The sequence below is a fragment of the Pseudophryne corroboree genome, chromosome 3 (genome assembly GCF_028390025.1).
Source record: "Pseudophryne corroboree isolate aPseCor3 chromosome 3, aPseCor3.hap2, whole genome shotgun sequence".
Taxonomy (NCBI): Eukaryota; Metazoa; Chordata; class Amphibia; order Anura; family Myobatrachidae; genus Pseudophryne; species Pseudophryne corroboree.
In genome coordinates this window covers 511528009-511544957 of record NC_086446.1, presented here as the reverse complement: position 1 = coordinate 511544957, position 16949 = coordinate 511528009, and the positions used below count along the sequence as shown (strand labels likewise).

General features: G+C 47.1%; 1 protein-coding gene across 3 annotated transcripts in view; it reads left to right on the top strand.

Annotated features, from left to right (window-relative positions):
- NDEL1 (nudE neurodevelopment protein 1 like 1) overlaps window positions 1-16949 on the top strand; it is a 105279-nt gene that overhangs the window by 64353 nt on the left and 23977 nt on the right. For all 3 annotated transcript variants that reach the window (XM_063961065.1, XM_063961063.1, XM_063961064.1), the window contains exon 5: window positions 11897-12033. In XM_063961065.1, the coding sequence (XP_063817135.1) occupies window positions 11897-12033 (137 nt within the window). The remainder of the gene's footprint in view (window positions 1-11896; window positions 12034-16949) is intronic.

The window sequence follows — 16949 nt, the reverse complement described above, 5'->3', positions numbered from 1 at the left end:
GGCGGCTGCACGACCACTGTTTGTGGGGGCCTCCATATGTTGTCTCCCTGGGACTACCACCCATTGCTAATCTGGCCCTGAATGGAGGAGGTACCAGATGCATATGCAATGCTCTGGGATATGCCCTGTATACACTACAGCATGGGACACAGCACCTCACCTGGGCTCGTGACGTCGCTAATTGGACCCTGGGGGACTGGCAACATGCGGCATGGTCCGATGAGTCAGTTCCAGTTGTGTTGGGCTGATTGTAGTGTTTGGCTGTGGCTTAGAGCCCATAAGGCCATGGATCCCAGTTGTCAACAAAGCACTGTGCAAGCAGGTGGTGGTTTCATAATGTGTGTGAGGTGTGTTCATGTGGCATGATTTGGGCCTGAACACATCATTGATGGTAATAGCTATGCTGCAGTGCATGATGACCATATGCAGCCCTTCATGGACGTCATGTACCCCCAAAACGATTGAATATCCCACCAGGATAATGCACCATGTCATCGGTCCAAAACTGTTCAGAATTGGTTTGAGGAGCGTTCTGGAGAGTTCCGACGAAGGGTGTGTCCTCTGCATCCACCCGACATAAAACCAATTGAGCATTAATCGGACGTGGTGTGAGGTAGATTGTTAGATCACAAGCAGGGCCCTCTTAGCTCTCTTTCTCTGTTAATACTCAGTCTTGTTTTATTACTTTGTGTTCCTGTTGCATAGCTGCAGAATAGGCCGGACCCTATATAAATAAATATTAATAAAGAAATATGTCAAGTATATGCACTTCCCACTTTTAGCTACAAAATATTTTCGTGGTTATTGTGCCTTTTCATTTATCTGTGCTCCTTTTGTGTGCAGTATTTCTGCGACTGAAAGAGGTTAATGATTCTTGTAAATAGAACTTGGGCAGATAAAGGTAGAAAGAACAGGTGTGTTAATATGTGCTAGGCTTTAGTGTTGCGTAGTGACCATTAACACTGTGTTCACTAATGTGTTCCTAGTACTGATGACTTTCATAACAGGCCTTATGCTGGGATGTAGTCGCCGGAATCCAGAGCGCTGTTTATTTCGACTAACAGGGACTATTACCACTCGTAGGTGTCCACCACACCCATAGAGTGGGAATAGAACCTGTGGGGAGCGCAGCAAGCCACCAAGCCCAACGGTATTCTGGATACCAGTATCCCAGGGTCGGTATGGTGACCTCCGTGATCCCAAACGACGGTCTCCCAATACCAACCCCATATGCTGTGTGTAGGGAGTTTCTTACTACCAGAAGCTGTCTACATCTTTAGGACTCTCTCTTACCCGAGAGATAAAAGCCTTGGTAAATTTGTGCTTTTAGAAGTGTGCTGTACTGAACTCTCCTATAGAATGCTATAGAAGTCTTCGAAAGTGACAAAGGTGTACACTGTTGATGCACCTGTACATGAGACCTTGGTATTCCTTCCACAGTAGGAGCAAAAAAAATAAATCTAAATTATTGATCCCAAGGTTAATATTATTGAACCTTCTGGCCACCTCCTCTTCATTGTTGTGCAGTACTTTGGTGCCCAGGCCAGAGTTCTGGCGGACCTTTCATTTTATTTCTTCTTCTTTCTTTTTTCTTTTTTTTGTAATTTATATTATATACACTTCCTGCTCCACTGCAGTTTTTTTCGGATAGCTATGTTAGTAACCTGGAACGTTCAAAGGTGGAACCCTTGTTACTAGGAAGTTAACATTTCCCAGCAAGACTTTTCTCTGAGACCTTGCACAACAGGGAGAGAGGGGGCATTAGTGGCCATAGACTAAGGTGGTAGGAAAAATGATTTAATTTTAGGTTTTCTTGTCCCTCAGAAAATTCACATTATAGCCCAAGAAGATGTATTTAGGCTAGTGGTCAGTCCATACGACGTGATCCAACACAGATTGCTTGGCCATTTAAAAAAATATATAATTTCTTTATCATCCACTAGGGGTCACTGGAGTACTCTTGGGATATGGACGGCTTCCACCGGAAGAAGGCACTGAATAAATTAATTTTTGAGACTACTCCTCCCCTCCATATCCTCGAGCACTTCAGTGTTTTTTCTGTGCTCGACACAGTTAGAAGGCATAGTGGAGCTCGTCCACGAAGTATTGGAATTTTTTTTTTAGTTCCTAAGTTTTTCTTCTTTCAAGGATTTCCACGTCCTTTCCCCCCTTCTAACAGGCGTGGGTCAGGGACAGTGGAAGCGGCTGAGAACAGCCGTGAGTGTCGGACCTCTCTGTAAAGAGCTCCCTCACTCCACCTGCAGGCTGCCTGCAAAAAGCTGGACGGAGCTTGGATGAGAAGCCCCGTCATAGACTTTGGTCACGGTCCAGGTATGTTAGGGGCGGTCAGCTCTTGCTGCCGCTCCACTGTTGGGGATTGTATTGGGTACTCACCGCTGCCCGGAGCGCGTGTGCATGGGCCGCGTCACGGCTCCATGCGGCGCGCTCTCACTCTCCGCTCCCAGCATCTTAAATACCAGACCGCTGCTCCCCGGCGCCACAGCAGCGCTGCCTGGCTACACAGACACTCCGCAAAATGTGTGTGGCGGGCGGGAGCGCGTGTGCATAGGCCGCTCCAGGGCTCTATGCAGCACGCTCGCTGCTTCCGCTATCCGCCCGCAGCAGCCGAGGAGTTCCCGCTGCCTGGGCCTACAGGTACAGGCCGCTCACACGGCCCTATGCAGACTTCCACAGGCCCCGACCCGGTGCTGTACACGGAGGTCGTGGGAGTGGGGGGGGGGAGACATTGGCAGTATTTGGCATGCTTAATATGTTAATGTTCTCCTGTCTGTTCCAGGTTTCCTTTATTACATCTCGGCTAAGAGTGGTACTAGGGGAATTTTGGGGTCAGTTTTCTTATTGCTGGCAGGCACTGCACTTGCCTGATATATACCAGGAACTTTGGTGTTATTACTGAGTCGTGCAGTCTGTCTGTGTGTAGTTTGTATTGTCTGTCTTTTATAATGAGTAAGACACCAGCAAAATCTAAGAAACATTTTTCATGTCATGTCTGTAAGAGTGTGTTGCCTGATGGATCCACCACATGTACAGCATGTGTTGTTAATACAGCCATAAATACGATTTCAGAAGTAAAACCACCATCTCTGGACCCTCCATGGGCTTTACTTGCAGATGTATTAGTTGGTTTACAATCAGAGCTGGCCGCCTCTCGTGAAGAAAGAGAGGCGGCAAGATCTGAGTTTAAAATGAGACCATTTGAGTTACCAGAGTCTCAATCTGGTCAGAGGCCCACCTTGAGTGGAAAAGATAAATTTCCTTTTCCTAATAATTCTCCAGTCTCTGGGATACTAGACCTCACTGAACAGGAGTATGAGGAGGGCGAAATAGGGCAACAGTCAGATAGTGACGATTTTGACAGCCCAGGTATTGACAATCTCATCAGAGCAGTACGTCAGTCGCTGGAGTTTACGGAAACTGAGGAGCCCCTGACGAATGATGAGGTAGTTTTTACTAAACGACAGAGATCTCCGATGTGTTTCCCTATTTCGGAATCTCTTAATAAAATGTTACTGGAATCACGGAAAAATCCGGATAAACGGTTTTCTATTCCTCGTAGATTTAAATCGAGTTACCCGTTTCCAGAGTCCATGACAGCTACTTGGGAGAACCCACCATTGGTGGATTCATCCGTATCCAAACTTACAAGGAAGTTAACCATACCAGTACCAACTGCTACTACGCTTAAAGACCCTGCAGATCGTAAAATAGAGGCTATGCTAAGGTCCATGTATACAGCAGCTGGAGTGCTGCTGAGACCTGGGTTGGTTGGCATTTGGGTTACTAAAGATTTAATGGTATGGATAAAAGAGCTCAAGTCGGCTCTGCAAGATGACCATCTTATACTTCTCGCGGATCAAATCTGGGAAGCTGCTGAATATCTATGTACAGCTTCTACTGACGTCTGTCAGCTTACTTCTCGCCTGTCCTCATCGCTAGTCATAGTACGACGAGCACTTTGGCTGCGTTCTTGGCAGGCGGAGACGGAGGTTAAAAAAGGTATAGAGGCATTGCCTTATGATGGCGAGAAGCTTTTCGGTCCTGAATTGGACAAATGGATTTCTGAGGCTACTGGAGGAAAGTCTGTGTTTCTTCCATCGCCTACAACTATACCTAAACGGAAATATTCTGGTCCGGCGTTCAAATCCTTTAGAACTCAGCCCTTTCGTGGGCAGGGCACAGGAGCAGTCACGCCTGGTAGAAGAGGTCGGGGACGTAGTGCTCGACAATCCAATGCACGTCGTCAAGACACTAAGACCACTAACAAACCAGTGGCATGACGGGCTCCCAGCCCATCTCGGATCTCCAATTGTGGGAGCACGCCTTCAGAGCTTTCAGGGGGCGTGGCTGCAGACGTCCACAGATGGGTGGATCCGCAAGTTAGTATTAGAGGGTTACAAAATAGAGTTCGATTATCTTCCGACAGGAAGATTTTTCACGACAGGACTGCCTGTGGCGGACGACAAGAAAGCAGTTCTGCAGGTTGCCATTCAGTCTCTGCTGAATGCTGCAGTTGTAATTCCGGTCCCCGTGCAGGAACAGGGGCAGGGTTATTATTCCAGTCTGTTTCTGGTACCAAAACCAGATGGCTCAGTCAGGCCAATATTGAACCTAAAAGGTCTCAATCATTACGTCACTTACCACAGATTCAAGATGGAATCTCTCAGGTCAATAATTGCAGGGTTAGAGCCGCAGGAATTCATGATTGCACTGGATCTCAAGGATGCGTACTTACACATTCCGATTTGGCCACCTCACCAGAGTTTCTTAAGGTTTGCGATAAGGCGAGACCATTACCAGTTTCAGGCTCTCCCGTTTGGCCTCTCATCAGCGCCTCGGGTATTCACCAAGGTAATGTCCGTGATGATAGCTCATCTCAGGTCCCTAGGGGTAATAATTGTTCCGTATTTGGACGATCTACTCATAAAGGCTCCGTCTCAACAATTGCTTCTCCAGCATGCTTTGCTAACGTACAATGTACTAGTTCAGCACGGTTGGATAGTCAGTTTAAAGAAATCACATCTAATTCCGTGTCAGCGACTTCAATTCCTAGGGATGATTCTCGATACAGTAAAACAAAAGGTTTACCTGCCACAACAGAAAGTACAGGTCATTCGTCATCTGGTGCAATTAGTGCTCAAGCCACGCACAGTCTCAGTACATTTGTGCATTCGCCTTTTAGGCACAATGGTGGCGGCTTTCGAAGCACTTCAGTTCGGAAGGTTTCACTCACGTCCGTTTCAACTGGAGGTGTTAGCGCAATGGTCGGGATCACATCTACAGTTGCACCACAGGGTGAGATTGTCGCCACAAGTCAGGGTGTCTCTTCTCTGGTGGTTAAAAATACACAATCTATCTGCAGGGAGACGATTCGGCGTCGTGAATTGGATAATTCTGACAACAGACGCAAGTCTCAGAGGTTGGGGAGCTGTAGTTCAGAGTCATCGGCTCCAGGGCCTCTGGGCAAATCACGAAAGATCGCTATCCATAAATGTTCTGGAACTCAGGGCGATTTACAATGCTCTAAGACAAGCAGTGTACATGTTTCGTTTTCAGACTGTTCAGGTGCAGTCAGACAATGCGAAGGCAGTCGCATACATAAAGAAACAAGGAGGAACGAGAAGCCGCATGGCAATGCGGGAAGTAGCTCGGATCCTCAGATGGGCCGAATATCACCAGGTGATATTGTCGGCAGTGTTCATTCCGGGAGTGGACAACTGGGAGGCAGATTTTCTCAGTCGTCGGGATTTTCATCCAGGAGAGTGGGCATTAAATCCAGAAGTATTTCAGATGTTGATCCAGAAGTGGGGGTACCCTCAGGTGGATCTGATGGCATCCCGCCACAATCATCAGGTGTCACGATATGTGTCCAGAACAAGAGATCCAGGGGCAGTGGCGGTGGATGCTCTCACAGCCACGTGGCCGTACAGCCTTGTGTATCTGTTTCCACCGTTTCCGCTGCTCCCGCTGTTGCTAAAACGGATCAAGAGAGGGTCCGTCACAGTCATACTAATAGCGCCTCATTGGCCTCGGAGGGCTTGGTTCTCGGATCTCCTCGGGTTACTCGCAGACGATCCGTGGCCACTCCCACTACGTCCGGACCTGTTACAACAGGGTCCGTTCCTTTACCCCGATTTAGCGCGGCTGCGTTTGACGGGGTGGCTGTTGAAAAGGCCATCTTAAGAAGAGAGGGCATTCCTGAGTCTGTTATACCAACCATGGTACGAGCTAGGAAGCCGGTTACGGCAGCTCATTATTACAGAATCTGGCGTACTTATATAAGTTGGTGTGAAGCTCGGAAATTTCCGACATCATCTTTTAATTTATCCCGTCTTTTGTTATTTTTACAGATGGGGTTAGATGGAGGACTACGTCTTTCCACACTAAAGGTGCAGGTATCTGCGTTGTCAATTTTCTTTCAAAGGAAATTGGCCTCGTTGCCGTCAATACATACGTTTTTACAGGGTGTAAAGAGGATACAGCCTCCTTTCATTCCACCTACAGCACCATGGGACTTGAATCTGGTTTTAGATTTCTTACAGTCCGATTACTTTGAACCTTTACGACAAGTGGATATTAAATTTCTCACTTGGAAAACGATTTTTCTTTTAGCCTTAGCTTCGGCTAGGCGTGTTTCAGATCTGGGTGCCTTGTCGTGCAAGTCACCGTATTTAGTTTTTCATGATGACAGAGCGGAACTTCGGACGAATCCCGCTTTTCTACCAAAGGTAGTGTCGTCTTTTCACATCAATCAACCAATAGTAGTTCCTGTGTTAACAGGAGATTCTGGAACGTTGGATGTGGTTCGCGCATTGCGCATCTATGTATCCCGAACGTCTACTGTGCGTAAAACGGATACGTTGTTTGTTCTCTATGATGCGGCTAAGAGGGGTTGGCCAGCCTCTAAGCAAACCTTATCCAGATGGATCAAACTGACCATACGTCAGGCTTACCTTTATGCTAGGTTACAGCCACCTACTTCAGTAACAGCTTATTCCACACGTTCTGTGGGAACGTCATGGGCAGCGAGTCGTGGGGCTTCTACGACACAGCTTTGCCGTGCGGCTACTTGGTCTTCAGTGCACACGTTTGTGCGCTTTTACAAGTTTGATACTTTCGCGGCATCAGCATCTAGCTTTGGCCGTTTAGTGTTACAAGTGCCAAACAGCTCTCCCACCACGGAGGAAACTTTGGTACATCCCAAGAGTACTCCAGTGACCCCTAGTGGATGATAAAGAAAATAGGATTTTGGTACTTACCAGGTAAATCCTTTTCTTTGAATCCATAGGGGGCACTGGACGCCCACCCAGAGCAGTTTACCTGTTTTAGGAAGTTCAGTGGTTCTTATGGTAACACACTTTCACGACTGGTTTAAATTTAACAAGGGTTAATCAGTTATGGTGTCAACTGTTTAGTTGTCTGTTACGTTTTGTGTCAACTTTATTGTTGTCCGTGAGATTATATGTAATTCTCCTTTGGTCAATCTCTCTATCGATCCTGTTCGGCTCAGTAAAAAACACTGAAGTGCTCGAGGATATGGAGGGGAGGAGTAGTCTCAAAAATTAATTTATTCAGTGCCTTCTTCCGGTGGAAGCCGTCCATATCCCAAGAGTACTCCAGTGCCCCCTATGGATTCAAAGAAAAGGATTTACCTGGTAAGTACCAAAATCCTATTTTCTCTGACGTCCTAGTGGATGCTGGGAACTCCGTAAGGACCATGGGGAATAGCGGCTCCGCAGGAGACTGGGCACATCTAAAGAAAGCTTTAGGACTAGCTGGTGTGCACTGGCTCCTCCCCCTATGACCCTCCTCCAAGCCTCAGTTAGATTTCTGTGCCCGACGAGAAGGGTGCACACTAGGGGCTCTCCTGAGCTCTTTGTGAAAGTTTTAGTTTAGGTGATAATTAAGGTACCCCTCCTGCAACAGGGAACGGGGTATTATTCCACACTATTGTGGTACCGAAGCCAGACGGCTCGGTGAGACCGATTTTAAAATCTAAAATCTTTGAACACTTACATACAGAGGTTCAAATTCAAAATTGAGTCACTCAGAGCAGTGATTGCAAACCTGGAAGAAGGGGACTACATGATGTCTCGGGACATCAAGGAGGCTTACCTTCATGTCAAAATTTGCCCTTCTCACCAAGGGTATCTCAGGTTATGGTACAGAACTGTCACTATCAGTTCAGACGCTGCCGTAGGGATGGTCCACGGCACCCCGGGTCTTTACTGAAGTAATGACCGAAATGATGATATTCCTTCGAAGGAAGGGAATTTTAGTTATCCCTTACTTGGACGATTCCCTGATAAGGGTAAGATCCAGAGAACAGTTGGAGGTCGGTGTAGCACTATCTCAGGTAGTGTTGCGGCAGCACGAGTGGATTCTCAATATGCAAAAATCGCAGCTGGTTCCGACGACTTGTCTTCTGTTCCTAGGGATTATCCTGGACACAGTCCAGAAAGACGGTGTTTCTCCCGGAGGAGAAAGCCAGGGAGTTATCCGAGCTAGTCAGGAACCTCCGAAAACCGAACCAAGTCTCAGTGCATCAATGCACAAGGGTTCTGGGTAAAAATGGTGGCTTCCTACGAAGCAATCCCATTCGGCAGATTCCACACAAGAACTTTCCAGTGGAACCTACTGGACAAATGGTCCGGGTCGCATCTTCAGATGCATCAGCGGATAACCCTGTCACCAAGGACAAGGGTGTCCCTCCTGTGGTGGTTGCAGAGTGCTCATCTTCTAGAGGGCCGCAGATTCGGCATTCAGGACTGGGTCCTGGTGACCACGGATGCCAGCCTGCAAGGCTGGGGAGCAGTCACACAGGGAAGAAATATCCGGGGCTTATGGTCAAGCCTGGAGACATCACTTCACATAATATCCGGGAACTAAGGGCCATTTACAATGCCCTAAGTCAAGCAAAGCCTCTGCTTCAGGGTCAACCGGTATTGATCCAGTCGGACAACACCACGGCTGTCGCCCACGTAAACAGACAGGGCGGCACAAGAAGCAGGAGGGCAATGGCAGAAGCTGCAAGGATTCTCCGCTGGGCGGAAAATCATGTGATAGCACTGTTAGCAGTGTTCATTCCGGGAGTGGACAACTGGGAAGTAGACTTCCTCAGCAGACACGACCTCCACCCGGGGGAGTGGGGACTTCACCCAGAAGTCTTCCAACTGATTGTAAACCGTTGGGAAAAACCAAAGGTGGACATGATGGCGTCCCGTCGTAACAAGAAACTGGACAGATATTGCGCAAGGTCAAGGGACCCTCAGGCAATAGCGGTGGACGCTCTGGTGACACCGTGGGTGTACCAGTCAGTGTATGTGTTCCCTCCTCTGCCTCTCATACCAAAAGTACTGAGAATCATAAGAAGGAGAGGAGTAAGAACGATACTCGTGGTTTCCGGATTGGCCAAGAAGGACTTGGTACCCGGAACTTCAAGAGATGCTCACGGAAGACCCGTGGCCTCTACCTTTAAGAAAGGACCTGCTCCAGCAGGGGCCTTGTCTGTTCCAAGACTTACCGCGGCTGCGTTTGACGGCATGGCGGTTGAACGCCGGATCCTGAAGGAAAAAGGCATTCCAGATGAAGTCAACCCTACCCTGGTCAAAGCCAGGAAGGATGTAACCGCAAAACATTATCACCGCATTTGGCGAAAATATGTTGCGTGGTGTGAGGCCAAGAAGGCCCCTACAGAGGAATTTCAACTAGGTCGTTTCCTCCATTTCCTGCAGACAGGACTGTCTATGGGCCTAAAATTAGGGCCCATTAAGGTTCAAATTTCGGCCCTGTCGATTTTCTTCCAGAAAGAACTGGCTTCAGTACCTGAAGTTCAGACATTTCAGAGGTTATACTGCATATACAACCTCCTTTTGTGCCTCCAGTGGCACCTTGGGATCTCAAGGTTGTTTTGAGGTTCCTTAAGTCACATTGGTTTGAACCACTCACCACTGTGGACTTAAAATATCTCACATGGAAGGTGACGATGCGGTTAGCCCTGGCTTCAGCCAGGCGTGTGTCAGAATTGGCGGCTTTATCATATAAAAGCCCTTACTTAATTTTTCATTCTGACAGGGCAGAATTGAGGACTCGTCCTCAATTTCTCCCTAAGGTGTTTTCTGCTTTTCACATGAACCAACCTATTGTGGTGCCTGCGGCTACTAGGGACTTGGAGGACTCCAAGTTACTTGACGTTGTCAGGGCCCTGAAAATATATGTTTCCAGGACGGCTGGAGTCAGAAAGTCTGACTCGCTGTTTATCCTGTATGCACCCAACAAGCTGGGTGCTCCTGCTTCTAAGCAGACTATTGCTCGTTGGATTTGTAGTACAATTCAGCTTGCACATTCTGTGGCAGGCCTACCACAGCCAAAATCTGTAAAAGCCCATTCCACAAGGAAAGTGGGCTCATCTTGGGCGGCTGCCGAGGGGTCTCGGCTTTACAACTTTGCCGAGCAGCTACTTGGTCAGGGGCAAACACGTTTGCTAAATTCTACAAATTTGATACCCTGGCTGAGGAGGACCTGGAGTTCTCTCATTCGGTGCTGCAGAGTCATCCGCACTCTCCCGCCCGTTTGGGAGCTTTGGTATAATCCCCATGGTCCTTACGGAGTTCCCAGCATCCACTAGGACGTCAGAGAAAATAAGAATTTACTTACCGATAATTCTATTTCTCATAGTCCGTAGTGGATGCTGGGCGCCCATCCCAAGTGCGGATTGTCTGCAATACTTGTACATAGTTATTGTTAACTAAATCGGGTTATTGTTGTTGTGAGCCATCTTTTCAGAGGCTCCTTCGTTGTTATCATACTGTTAACTGGGTTCAGATCACAAGTTGTACGGTGTGATTGGTGTGGCTGGTATGAGTCTTACCCGGGATTCAATATCCTTCCTTATTATGTACGCTCGTCCGGGCACAGTATCCTAACTGAGGCTTGGAGGAGGGTCATAGGGGGAGGAGCCAGTGCACACCAGCTAGTCCTAAAGCTTTCTTTAGATGTGCCCAGTCTCCTGCGGAGCCGCTATTCCCCATGGTCCTTACGGAGTTCCCAGCATCCACTACGGACTATGAGAAATAGAATTATCGGTAAGTAAATTCTTATTTTTATGTCAGTTATTTTCCCTATATACCAATAATTCAAAACCACTTGCCAACCCAAGATTTACAGGCCTAAAGTTGGTAAAATTTGTAAAAACCTTGATTTTCAAAATCTAATATAAACAGTAGGACACAAATCTCAGACTTCAGCATTTTTGTTAACAAACTGCTAGTACATATGTACCTCTCACAAAACAACTGAAACCTGATTTTTCTTTCCAAGCTGAGCTAATAGCACCCTGGAAAGTCATATTTTCGCAAATATTTTTTTCTCATCTGATCTGCTTTTTCACCGTTAAAGGAAGATAACTGACAAAAAAATAACTTTAAAAAAAAAAACGGTCAAGCAACCAGAAAATTCATTATTGGACCACTTCATATGGACTGACCCCTAGATAGTTAGTGACCACTTTTCCAGGAAGCCATGAAATGTGAGCTAGTCATTTGCTATTAAGGTATCTTTGCATTCGCCTATAAACAATGACTCACTGAACGCCATCTAGTTAGGCTGCTTTACAGGATGGGAAGTGGGCTGTGGCGCTCTTATTATTACGTTATTAGGCAGTAATGTCATTTGCACACAACACATTGTGTGTCCTGTGAGTAAGAACCTTAGAAAGTGAGGACAGACCTTAACCTTAAGATGTCAGATTTCATAAGGTTTTAAAGGTTTATGGCCAGAGAAAGACAGATGTAGGAACACCTCTTAGTCTCGGCCTATTGTATAGAACATTTCTGAAGGTGTAAACTGCTGACGAAACCTTTTATCCTCCTGTGTGCAGGGCCACAATCGTGTCTTTGGAAGACTTTGAGCAAAGGTTGAATCAGGCGATTGAAAGAAATGCTTTCTTAGAGAGTGAACTTGATGAAAAGGAGTCTTTGATGGTGTCTGTACAGCGATTAAAGGATGAGGCACGAGGTATTATTGCACTGTGAATCATAATAACCCTTTTCTCATTGTGGACAAATGTTTTTTGTATGTTATCTTTTTCCTGCACACACCCAAATATGTTAGCAGAGCCTTGAGCGTAACCTGAAGTTGTTACTAAATATGTGGAGTCTATTTAAAGGAAAACATTATACACAAAGTAAGTGGATAAATATAGATTGTTATGGGTTATTTTCTTTTCCTTTTTTTCGTAAGTACCATAAATAGTGATTATTAAATTACAATAACAAAGTTTGCCAAGCTGTCTTCAGCCACACTGGTGCTTTTGTTTCTGTCCTCTGGGGGCAGAATTGATTTGATAACATTGTTGCCATTACTTTGCCAGCAAATGTGAAATGAAAACAAAGGTTTAAATGGCATTTCTGTTAGGTGAACCCATCCTTCTCACTACATATAAACCCTGTTTATGCTGGTGCCTGAGCTGTGAGATTGCAAATATTATGTATGTCAAATGTGTCATGGGATTCAGTAGGCTCAATGGTCATCCAGTCAGTACATGCCTCTGATACGATTTGTTTATTTTTATAGAATGGTCTGTGCAAAATGTCCCTGCTCACCTATGGACTAATGCAGTGTTTCCCAAATTCAGTCCTCATGTAACCCCAACAGCATTTGTTTTCAGGATTTCTGAGTGTGGAAACGTGTCTAATTACTGCCACAGCCGAGTAGACTAAGCAGTAGCAGATTTTACCCAAGGGCCACAGTAAAACCTGCCACCCCCAGTGAACCTTCAGTAAGTACACTGGCTTCACAGTGCAAGTGCTTTCTGCTACAGCAAGTGCACTTTCTTCATAATGGAAGTGGTTTATGCTAATCGTCCCTGCCAACTGGCAGCTCTAGGAAGTTTCTTCCACTGTTGTATCGCCAGCCCAGATTGCGACAAGCAGAAAGCACTTACTATGTGAAGCCAGTCCCCTTTTATTCTGGCATCCTTATTGTGCTTCTAGGGACTGCTACTGAAGTAGCGTCTACATCCATTTTAGTTTTTCATGCACGCTCTTTTAGTCTGCCTCCACTGGGAATTTAGGAGCCAACACTGAGGCATCAGGTTCTGTGTTTATGCCCGATATTTTTAAGGCAATGCTTTTACCAGCTGTGTTTTCATGGTAAAAGCATTGTCCTTTTACATTTCTGGCATAAACCACGTCAGAAGCGCCGGGTTGTAGAACCAGATGCTTGGCAAATAAACCCCTTAGTCACATGTGAGTGATCAAAGAACTTCTGTTTGGGTACGTGAGGACCAGATTTGGATTACACCGATCTACAGTATATGGTTGCTGCAATAAGGCAACAACAGGGTATCCCTACTAAAGTATTACTCTGGAAGTTATTGGTTATTTAGAAAATTGTTTCTTTGAGAGTGGATTACCCCTTTATTTCTGCAGCGGGGTACACTTTATTCCACAGGGAATACATCGGGGTGTAGAGTTGGATCTTGATCCAGTGGCACCAACAGGCTAAAGCTTTGACTGTTCACAGGATGCATTGCATGGCCTCCTTTATAACCCCGCCTCCGGACATTGGAGCTCAGTTTGTAAGTTGGTGCTTCCATATCAGGTCACTTTAAGGGGGGGGGGGGGGGGGGGGCTGTGCTAGGCAGCCCTGAAAAGAGTTTTTTAGAAGACTTTAAGGGCCGTAGCACTTTCTATGTCATTCTGACATGCTGTGCTGCGGCTCCATCACCTCCCCAGCAGCGCTGCATTCTCCTGCGGCTGGTTCCCGGGTACTTGCAGTGGAGGCGCATCGGTTCACAGGCACACCACCGCTGACGCTCTCCAGGATCGCGTGGCTGCACATCAGCGAGGAGGTAAGAGGGTCCCCCAGGTGGGACCCGCCGGTAAATCGCGTTCTGGTCATGGTCCCAGGACGTGTACCGCGCCGCTTGCGTGGACTCTATACTGCACAGGGACCCCACTATATCCACCAGGGCAGGGAGCACAGGTCGGATTTAAAAAAATCCGTTTTACATAGGCTCCACAGTACCCGGTGGTGAGGACCAGCATAAGGGGATAAGGCGCTGACCTGTAGCCTCTCCCCAAGTTCCGGGTGCCATCTACTGCTGGTGTTCCCGCCCTGAAGCTGCATTTCACTGTCCCTCACTCCCTGGCTGAGATTTAGGCGCCATCTTCTACAATTAGCTGCATCTGGTCTCTGGGACTGCAGGGCTAACTCTCCTTCTGTAAATCCGCCTGCTTGCTCAGCGCTGTGATTATACAGTCACTTAAGTATTCTACATGTCGTTTTAAGACAGTGTTAGTTAAGAACAAGTGTCTCTCTACCGGAATATATAGTACAAGTATTCTGATATATCCATCCAATCTATGACTGTACAGTCAGACTGTCCAGTCTATTTACTAGTCCAGTGCAGTTTTATTGTGTGTTAAAATAATTTCTGCATTGTAATACCATTGTGACTGTGTGTGCCTGCATCTGCTATATGGATTTCACTCTGTGTATCCCAGCTATAGCGATCACTGTATTCTGTACCCCAGGGGGCTAGGTGCATCAGGGTCTCATATATAGTGCTACACAGTATATACTGTTTAGTTTGTTTTAGTGTGTATTTCAGTCACCTCATACCGCTTTAATTCTCTGTTTGTGTCCTGTATTTACTGTCACATAAATCGGGGTTATTTGCAGATATTGTATTTGTCTGGCTTTATTGTACTGTTACTCTCTACGGCTACATTCACTATAATGTCCGCCACACAGGGTGGGAAATCTGCGGACACTTCTGCATCATGCAGTGCTTGCACCAAGGATTTACTGAGGGGGAAGTTGTACCTCATGGTTTGTGTACTGGGTGCCATACATCCCCCAGTCAGCCCGCAGCTCCTGTTGCCAATCAGGAGCCACCTTGGGCAGTCTTATGCCACCCCCAAACCCCTCTCCCCCGTGGGACCTCCTGTGCCATTGCAGCCACATATTGTCCCTGTAGTTAATCCGCCCTGGGCGGACACTCTGTCTGCCCAGATACAATAATGAAATCAATCTTTGGTGAGACAAAAGTCTACCCCACGTCCCTCTGGGGTCAAGGGCTCATCTAAGCGGGCCGCTTCCTCCTCACAATCCACTAATATTTCAGATAATTCTTCTGATGAGGATGGGGAATATACTGATCCAACAGACACTGATACAGTTGCTTCTGAAGAGGAACCTACAACTCAGGTTGATGTTCCTGACCTAGTGAAGGCTATTAAGCTGATTCTACAAATTGATGATGAGGTACATCCCACTATCGCGTCTAAGAAACCTGATAAGTTCAAACGTCAGAAGGTTGCTAATGTAGTCTTACCACATTCTGTCCATTTAATTGACATACGTCAGGAATCCTGGTCTTCACTAGGAAAGAAATTCTCCCTGTCTAAGAAGATGCTGGCTCATCCTATCCCTGCGGAGTTGAGTAACAAGTGGGAAAATCCACCACCGGTGGACTCTCATGTCGCCTGTCTTGTGTCATCGACTCTGACTGTCACCTCACTGAAGGAACCGACGGATAAGAATGTGAAGGGATGCCTGAAGTCTATTTACTCCCTTACCGGTGCTATACATAGACCCACTATAGCAGCCTCCTGTGCCGCAAAAGGAATTGAAGCATGGGTTCAAGCATTAGAGGAAGAGCTACCTCAGGATATTTCTGACACTGCCAGACAATATCTGTCTCATATTACCATGGCCTCCCACTATATTCAGGAGGCGTCCTCTGAGGCAGGTGTAATAGCGGCCAAGGCGTCTACTAAGTCTATACTGGCACGCTGAATTCTGTGGTTGAGGTCCTGGAAGGTGGTCCAGGACTCCAAAAAGACCTTGGAGGTGCTCCCTTTTAAGGGAGACATCCTATTTGGGGAAGATATGAACAAGATTGTGACTGACTTGGAAACTACTAAGACTGTGTTTCAAGTACTAATCCTTCTGCTCCGAAGGCTAAAAGTACCACTTTTCGTTCCTTTCGACCTCCAGGGAAAGCAAAAGGTCAGGCGTACCCGAGACAGGCTCGTGCTTTCAAAACCACTAAGCCCAAACGTAAACAATCCTGGGCCTCCCATCAGCCTGCTTCCAAACAAGACAAGTCTGCCGCATGACAGGGCGGACCTCCCCTGGGGGATCCCAGGGTGGGAGGCCGACTTCTGCAGTTCACCCAGGCCTGGTTAAAGACCACTTTGGACGCCTGGGTGCTGGAAGTTGTCTCTCACGGGTACGCAGTCTTTCAAGAGACGTCCCCCTCGCCAGTTCTGCATGACTGTTATCCCTTCGGATCCGTTGAAGGCGCAAGCTCTACACCTGGTTGTGCGATCCCTCCTGGACACAGGAGTGGTAGTGCCGGTACCTCTGTCCCAGAGAGGCAGGGGATACTATTAGACTCTGTTTCTAGTCCCGAAACCCAAAGGGTCCTTTCGGCCTATACTCAACCTCAAATCACTGAACAAATTTGTAAGAGGGTCTTAAGTTCCATATGGAAACGCTGCGCTCGATTGTACTGGCCATGGAACCCGGAGATTATATGGTATCCCTGGACATACAGGATGCTTACCTGAATATACCTATTGCCATATCGCATCAGCAATAACAGCGGTGGCTCATCAACTGGAAAAAGTCCTCACTGGTCCCTGCTCGGAGCATGGTGCACCTGGGGACACTGCTGGACACACACAACCAAAGATTGTCTCCAGAGAAAGTCCTGAAACTTCAGGACCGGATCAGATACTTCCTCTCTCGCCCAAGAGTGTCGATGCATCGCCGTGTGTAAGTACTAGGCCTCATGGTGTCTGCTTTCGACATGGTAGAGTATGCCCAATTTCATTCCCGCCCTCTTCAGAGGTTAATCTTTTCCAAGTGGGACGGCCAGCCTCATCGGATCAGGTCTCAAATGATCTCCTTGACTCCGG